The sequence below is a fragment of the Choristoneura fumiferana genome, chromosome 18 (assembly GCF_025370935.1).
Source record: "Choristoneura fumiferana chromosome 18, NRCan_CFum_1, whole genome shotgun sequence".
Lineage (NCBI taxonomy): Eukaryota > Metazoa > Arthropoda > Insecta > Lepidoptera > Tortricidae > Choristoneura > Choristoneura fumiferana.
The window spans coordinates 1-8834 of NC_133489.1; the positions used below are offsets into that span (position 1 = coordinate 1).

General features: G+C 34.9%; 1 protein-coding gene and 1 long non-coding RNA gene across 2 annotated transcripts; both read right to left on the reverse strand.

Annotated features, from left to right (window-relative positions):
• Positions 1–690: 690 nt before the first annotated feature.
• On the reverse strand, positions 691–2157 carry LOC141438410 (uncharacterized). The gene has a single exon (XM_074102272.1). It carries the CDS (start codon positions 2155–2157, stop codon positions 691–693), a length of 1467 nt encoding a protein of 488 aa, XP_073958373.1.
• A 727-nt stretch (positions 2158–2884) lies between these two features.
• LOC141437733 (uncharacterized) lies at positions 2885–7638 on the reverse strand. Its single transcript, XR_012452415.1, has 3 exons — positions 7447–7638; positions 6298–6383; positions 2885–2951 (listed from the first exon to the last, which is right to left on the reverse strand). It is a non-coding gene; the product is annotated as an uncharacterized lncRNA (long non-coding RNA).
• Between the last annotated feature and the right edge of the window lie 1196 nt (positions 7639–8834).

Here is an 8834-nt window from a genome sequence, read left to right on the forward strand (position 1 = left end):
TTATAATTTGGACATTTTAGTGCTTGTCGCGTTTAGCACAATCGGTTTGAAAGTGTTTCAAGCTATACTTGTCTTTATTTTTTGAAACTGAGCTAATCCCATTACTAAAAAACAAAACAGTTTAGACGACATTAAATTATCAAACTATCGACGTGCCAGCCTGGTAGGATATCTTGTCGATGTTAGTCTAATTGCCAGTACATACTGATAAGTTTGGACGGTGCATTTGTATATTTCAAGGATGTAGAGTACGATAATTCTATGTACCTACATTCAAAATTTATCTTTGTTAGTATTTAGTTTCCGATTAAATGAACAAAATGAGATAATAGTATGGTATCGATACAAATGACTGTGTCCTCATAATGATATTATATTAGCATAGTTAAAAATAAAACTAATATTGTAACATGTCAAACCATCTTTTGTCTATTGCTACAAAGAACTCAAGAAGAAGAATTTGAGCTCAAAAATAGCTAAACAAGTGTCGATTGTGCTATCAAATTAATATAAGTAGGGTGACGCATTTTTACTTGGTGAATCAGTAAATTATTGGTAAAATTAGTATCTACGCCACTCTGATACTTAGAACATAAAATAAAAATACAAAATATCATCAATGGTAACCAAACCCTTTCAATGTTTTGCGACAAGTCGGACACTTCTTACCATTAGTACGCAAGCATCGTCTTAATACAGTCCAAACAAACACATGCCCACACGTAGTTGACGCAATGGATCCTCGTGCCAGGTTTTCCATGCATATAGGACAGTGCTCTCCGAGTCTTCGTTCCCGTTCGTAGGTGGATCTGTTTGTACATTTGTGGATGGTGCAGCATTTTCATTATTCACTGAACTTGACTCTTTTGGTGGCCCTTTTGATTTCTTCGATTTTTTCCTGCGCGACTTTGGTCGCGAGTAACTGCTGGAACTATGGTCATCAGTAAGAAATCGGAAAAGAGTGTGCAATTCTGGGGTCGGGTCATCATTTGATTCCGAGTGTGACTCTGTATCGTGACGATGTCTAAGATTACCAAAAAAGTAACGCGTCATCACAGACTGCAATTCTTCATCATCATCTATTGAGTTGATAGATGAATTATCCGTGAAGTTCTCAAGTACTGTTTCACTAACAAATTCAACATCATTTGTAGGAGCCTGAAGGGCTAAACGATTGCGGGGTTCTGGAAAGCCCGATACACAATCTGGTATTTCTATGATATCTACTGGTTCTACTATATTGGCCCTTTCTGCAACAGTGACTGATGGTTCTTTTGGTAGAATCATCTTGACAGCCAGATTATTCGCGTCACTTGCTTGCTTTGGAATGGTATTGGAATGAGTTTTTTGAGATTGCGAGGTTTTAAGATCAGCATTATCAACTATAGTAATAATATCGGAATTAATTTTCTTTTGCTTTTGCTGATAATTTTCTAAGTCTTTTAAAAGTTCATCAACATCAACTGGTTCCGTAGCTTTGGGTACTGAATATAGGTCTTCATATGTAATAGAACTATAATCATCTTTTATTTCAAGAGTTTCAATTACTTCCGGAATCTGACGAAGAACACGCTTTGGCTCACTATTTTCAACAACTTTGTCAAGATCAATTTCATCAATAATGATTGGATCATTAGCTGTTGCAGCATTTGTTAACTCAGGAACAGCATATTCTTTTTTTGGCATATATTTCTCAAATTGAATTTCACAGAGATCAATTTCAGCAGGACTAGTATTATTATTATTATTTAAATCTTCACTTTTAACTGAAGGTTCCTCATTAAAAATAAGCTCACTGTCTCTACTTTGAAGTAAAGAGTCAGGCCTCTTCTTTTCACTGATATTTTTCGATTCCCATTGAATGTCTGGGAGCTCATCATCATCTTCATCATCACATGAGTTGTAGTTATTATATCTTAAGCTTTCACTAAAATGTTTTTCGTTTTTCATAATCGTCTCACTATCTTTTGATGTGCTAGGTAAAGGGCTAAATGCTTGCGGTCTGGGTGTGTAAGGCTTAGACATAAATGAGGCAGTATTTTTAGTATCTTCACTGGGAGATTTACGTTGCATCATATTTACCTTTTCATCCTTTTTTAATTGGTCAGCTATTTCTTCACTCACTGGATTAAATCTTGATTTTAGACCAGTTGGCATATTGTTTTCGTTTACCATATCTTCTTTTCACAGGGCATTCTTCGTTATCTAAGGAATTTGTTTCCTTAGTGATACCATATTTGTCCCCTTTAAAAACGCTGAGCGATCTGTTCTCGGGTACCCGACGCCTTTTCGTACAACCGACTATATATGGATTGTCTCCTTTTTTGTGCCTTTTAACAGGAATAACTGGTTTTGGAGGAGGTGGTCCATTAGGAAATAAGGCACGTATTGTTGACCTCACTTGTTTAACTGTGTTAGGAGAAAATATCTCAGTAATATTTACTGGCATAGGTGGCGTTTTAGGCCGTATAATATCGTGTTGTTGAAGTACAGGAGAAACGTTTTCCGATTGTTCGTCCATATTTTCAATAAGCTGGCTATCTGAGAGAGGTGTTATGTCCATCCGGTAAGAGAAATCTCCTTTACAATGTTCTACCGTTGTAGCATCCTGATCATTGGCTGATTGAAGGCGGACAGGTGGGTTTTCTATTTTACGGTTTGCTTCCTCCTGACCATGCCGAGTGTCATTTGCCAACGGCATTTTCGGAGTCGAAACGTTGCTACTATCTAGCAAGGGATGACCCTGTTTCATGTTAAGATCAGAAGACTTTATATCTCCTTTATTGGGTGCCATGTTTGCTTGAGTTTTCAAAGCTGGTGTAGGGACTGATTTGGGTACAATGTGCACACTCTCAACTATGCAGTTATCATCCATTATTTCAATGTCTGTATCAGCAGTTCCATTTATTGGACTTGGTATATGTAATGCAACATTTCTTCAGCAGTTTTATCTGGTGAACAGAAACAAAATGTTAAAATGCAACCAGATTATGTATGTATAAAATATGTTACCTACTTATTGCAGTAAAAATAGGAAATAATTAATAACTGATTGCTTCCATGGACTATATCATATGTAACGTAACTGCATATTTTTAGTTATTAGGCTACCTGGAAGACATCCATTTTTGAAATATGTACTATTTCCTGTCTGAAACCGTGTCCATTGGCCATTGGAAAGTCGTGGTAGCCTAGTGGAACTTGGAACTATGGTTTCTTCAACAAAGGGATGCGGGTTCGAGCCCGGGCTCGAACCTCGGTAAGTTTTTGGGAATTGAAACGCGAAATTACATTACAGAAACAATTGAATTACTAGAAACAATTATGTTAATTAAACAAGGAAAACATTGTGAAGAAACTTGCATACACCTGTCAAGAAATTCAACGGCGTGTGTAAAGTTCCCAATTCACGCTGAGCCCGCATGGGAACTACGGCCCGAGCTTTCTCATTTTGAGAGGAAGCTTGTGCCTTGCAGTGGGATGTATATCGCTCATCCAATAAAACAATGACATATTTACAAGAAAACAATTCGCATTTAGGCACTTAATAAGAAATAAATCGATATTTGTTTGATTTTTTTGAAAATTCGACCTGTGAGGGGGTGAAATAAGCCTTTAATTTATATGGAAGGACGTCATTATCGAAGATAAATCGATGAATCTTTATTAAACTTGCCATTTTGGGCACGTGATAAGAGATAAATAGATATTTGTTTGCGCGTTTTTTTAAATTTTTCCTGTGAGGGGGTGAAATAGGGGATGAAAGTTTATATGGAAGATCGTCATTGTCGAAGATAAATCGATGGTTCTTAATGAAACTTGGCATTTGGGCACTTATAAGAAATAAATAGATATTTGTTCAAGCATTTTTGAAAATTTGCGAGGTGGTGTTAGCAGAGGGGATGATGCAGTGTAAGCAGTCATCTAAGCTCAAGCAAAATGTACGCTATGTGGGTTCATTTTAGATGGCTTATTGACATAGACAGTCAGACATGAAAAAAATTAACTTTTCATGGAAACACCTTTTTAATGACTGTGTGTTTTCACAGCTTTCGGGACTATTGACCTGTGTTTGGGGTTTCAATTTTAACTCGATACCGATACTGCGCGAGTTTACGAGATAAAGGGTCTTGACTATAAGGGTTCAATTTTTTCCTTTTGAGCTGCGGAACTCTAAAAAACATTTGTTCAGGCGCTTTTCAAATTTCGCCTTATTTACTTGAAAATATAGGGATGAAAGTTCTCAAGGAATTCCAAAAAAAATACTATAATTATATTTATCGGAAATATGTGTATATATGCTTAGTAAAAATGCTGTCTAAACTATTATATTTTTTCCAAAGAACATGGATGGATGGATGGATGGATGGATGGAAGAACAAAAAAAATAGTTTAAGTATATTTATAGCAATATTTTAAAATAGATTTAGTACTTTCAGTAAACCGTAGAAGTTTCTATGTGCTATTATTGGCAAAATAGGTATCCTAAATAAATTAGATACTTCCCAAAGTTACTATTCCGCGCGGACGAAGTCGCGGGCAAAAGCTAGTACTAAATAAGCCAAGATGATTATTTTGAGTTATGGATTGAGGAATTAGGTAAAATCTAGTGAATTAATTAGTTATAAAATAACAGAAGGGGCATTTTAGTAACTTGTTGCATTTCATAGACGTTGCATTAAAAACAGCCTTGACGAATTTCATGAGTCTAAACCCTGAGGTAGAAATTTCAACACAGGCAGACACCCAGCTATCTACATACCAAATTTCAATTAAATCCGTCGAACTGTTAAGGAATAACAAACATACGGGGCAGATATTTGTATGTAAGCAATCAAATTATGATTGTTTTTTGGAGTCTTTTTGTATTTTTTATTAAATTTGTTACTTTTACAGGGGGGAGGGGGTTTAATAAAAAAGACTCCAAAAAATCAATCATATTTTGATTGCTTAGTAGCGACATCTCTTGTCTGGGTGAGGAGCGGTTAGTTCCGAAAGAATGTGACGTCTGTCGACGCAACATAGATGTCGTTAGTGCTGCTGCTTAAGTAGCATAAAGAAATAAGCAACCTGAGATATGTATGCATAGGAAAAATTCGTGTCTAGATTCCTGTCCAGCAGTGGTGTAGGGTTATAGCACGCAGCACGGATTGCTGAAGACCTGGGTTCGATTTCCAGTGCTGGTCTCTTTTTCTGGTTTTTCTGTGCATCCATGTCTCAGTTTGTATTTACGATATGGTTTCACGGGATACCCGTAAAAGTAACAAATTTGGAGTTGAAATAAAAAATACAAAGACTCCAAAAAAACAATCATAATTCATTAAACTAGTTGAGAAAGCAAGATAAACACGAACTTTTCCGACAAAATACGACGGAAAAACATTATTCAATATAATATCTGTAAACATTGAACGCATAGAGACAAGGTAGGTAAAGATATCTTTAACCTTGACTATATGACTATTTGGCAATTTTTTTAATTTTTCAGTTGTCCACTTACTTATTTAAAAAAAATCTGACGCTATTTCACCACAAAAAATAAGTAATATTGTTTTTAAATACCACCACGACGACCAGATAGCCTAGGTGGCGGCCTAGTGGTTAGAGAACCTGACTATGAAGCTTGAAATCCCGGGTTCGATTTCCGTGTCGGGCAGATATTTGTATGAAACATATGAATGTTTGTTCTCGGGTCTTGGGTGTTTAATATGTATTTAAGTATGTATCTATCTAAATAATTATATTTATCCGTTGCTTAGTCTTAGTACCCATAACACAAGCTTGGCTTAGCTTACTTTGGGACTAGGTCAATTATATTTCTGTCTAGGTCTAGGTCTGTTATATTTATTTTATTTATTTATTTAAATATATACAAAACCTTGAGGTAAAAGTGATAAAAAGTCAGATAATCTTTGTTGTTGGATCCAATAGAAAGTTTTGATTCCTGGCACGTGAGGTATCCCATCTTAGGCCTCTAGGTTGGCAATACATCTGCAATACCCCTGGTGTTGCAGATATTTATGGGCGGTGGTGATCTCTTACCATCAGGAGACCCACTTGCTCGTTTGCCATCCAGTTGAATAAAAAAATGTTACAAAATTACAATTTTTTCCTCACAAAATTTTGTGACGTATTTCTGACATCAAGAAATTTTCGATGTTTTATGTATTATAATCTCACCCTTAGGGTTAATCATTTCTTGGCAAAACTGATTTCTTGTCAATTTCATGACGGGTTTTTTTTTTTGAGAAATACTCATATACTAGGCTTGTTAATGATGTTCAAGTAGCATGGTACCTTATGACGTTTGAACCAAACCAATGCGCGCCAGCTGAGGGTGGCGGTTAAGCGGACGAATGGCCTCGCACTGTTTCACTGGTAAGCTGTAAAAGACAGAAGATAAAATTAAAACCTAAACGAATTAATGTAGTTTTTAACTAAATACACATTTCAATGGTAAGTAAAGAATAAGTTGTCTCACTGTCAAAGTCGTAAATATTGCTGTAAAATCTACGACTTTACGAGAAATTCCCATGTATCCATGTGACCATGTTGTTGACGCATGCATATCCTAGGACAAACCATCCAATTAGGTAAGTCCGCCTCGGTCAATCGTCGAATTCAACTACAATATGGCCTCTGATCACCGATTGAAAATCACCATCTTTGTTTACTCGGACAAAACAAAAAGAGACGGCATCACTGACATTAGACATAACAGTGTTTTTCTGAAAAAGAAGACTTTTTTTCCCCAGCAATAAAGCTCAACATTTTCAGCTTTATCGCTATATGTGACATGACCAGATTTGACACTGGAAACGAGCATCAAGAGATTTCATGTGGCCCCACCTTAATTAGTTATGCATTCATTGGTACAAACTTGTTTCAAACCATTATGGACTGCCAGCCATGACTATTTGTATTAATTTTCCTTCAGCTGCATTTTTTTTTTATATTTCTAGCATCAATAATTCAATGACTACACAAATGTTAGCACACACTGAAAGTATGTTTATGTTATGTATAATGAAGTATAATATTCAATGTATAATGAAGTATAATATTCAATTATTTAAAATTATAATTTTTGTATTTGTTGCTGCATAAACGTAAATCAGTTTCATAATAAATATCACACATAAATAATTATCAACTAATCACTGCAAAATAAACATCCTATACCTACAATCTTTTTTTATAAACAATATTAACCTTCAGAATCCAGGGCCTGGTGAATGAAACGTCTAGTGGTCTAGGTTATATATTATCTTTATCGTTATTTTCGTTAGCTCCGATAAATATTTATTAAATTTACCACTGCTTGGAACACAATACCGAAGTGGTTGCGTTTTTTCTAAGACTAAAATGAATTAGCTCTATAATAATTTTAATATTTAGATTGTACGGTATTATCCTACTTATCTCTTGATTAGCCAATGTACTTACAAGGAATCGGTTTTCCAGTTTCTTTTCTGCATATGTACTACACTACACGTCTGACGTCTGCTTTTGACGCAAAGAGTATTGTCAAAGTATTGTAATGCTGTATTGTATAGTTTGTGCTTTGACGTCTCACGATTCTTGTAATCTGTGGTCTCACGTCTGCTCTGCTCTGCCTGCCCGTTTTTGCGTTCGTTGGGTGCAAAGAAAAGAAAACCTATCTCTTTTGCTATGATAGATTCCAAAAAAAATATTTTTTAATTTATTTCATGAAGATTCCAAAAAAACTACTCATGTGTTGCCAATAAAATGAAAAAGTTTTGCATCGGTAAGTTTTAACTTTTCTAAATAACATACATAAGTAATTTATTTATATATCAATGTAAATTTAAAATTAAATGCAACCGCATAATTATATAATTTCATCTCAATATTAATTTCACCTACAGAGATTTGGTTGAAACTGTTTCGTAGTAGAAAAGTTCATTATTACAGTGGTAATACTTCAGATTTTAACAACATTTGGATACTTACTATTAATTAATCTCATAGTTTGCGTACTTATATATTGATAAATATTTTTGATATGCACATAGAAATTTTGACAACAAATCACTGCAAAAGGTGACACCGGAGCGTTGGAGCTCATGGTATTTGATCATGTGATTAATTTAAAATAGAAGACAGAATAATGCAGTAAGATGTTTAAATTGATGATGTGGTCGAACCTTTTATAATTATTACGGATGAGGATGAACTAAATGGTTCGGAAATTGAAGATTGAATAAATATTTATATCACAATTTATTGTTTTTTTTTTATTACTAACTAGTGTTTACCCGCGGCTTCGCACACGCAAATCATTAGATCCAGCAGCTAAATTGAAATTTCGGGATTTTCAAAAAATCCCGTGGGAATTCCCGAAAATTAAATCGTGGTTTTCATTGACGTTACATTAAAAACAATCGTGTCAAATTTCATGACTCTAAGCCCAGCGGTTGTTATTTCGCGATTTTATCCCTATCCCGTGGGAATATCTGAATAAAAAGTAGCCTATGTTTTATTCCAGATGTCCAGCTACCAAATTTCATCCAAATGTATTCAGCCGTTTCAGCGTGAAGGAGTAACAAACATACTCACTCACTCGCTCACTCACAAACTTTCGCATTTATAATATAATTACTATTAATTACTAATAAATAATTTGTAACTCCTTAGTCGCAGTGTAAAAAATAGTTTGTATGTTTGTCAGTCAAACTCGTAAAAATGGCTCAATTGATTGTAATACATTTTGGCTCATGGATAGTGCTAAAACCAAGGTATTCATGTGCAACACACATTGTACACAATACGGTATGCGTAGGTATATAGAAAACATCAAAAACTTGGGATAA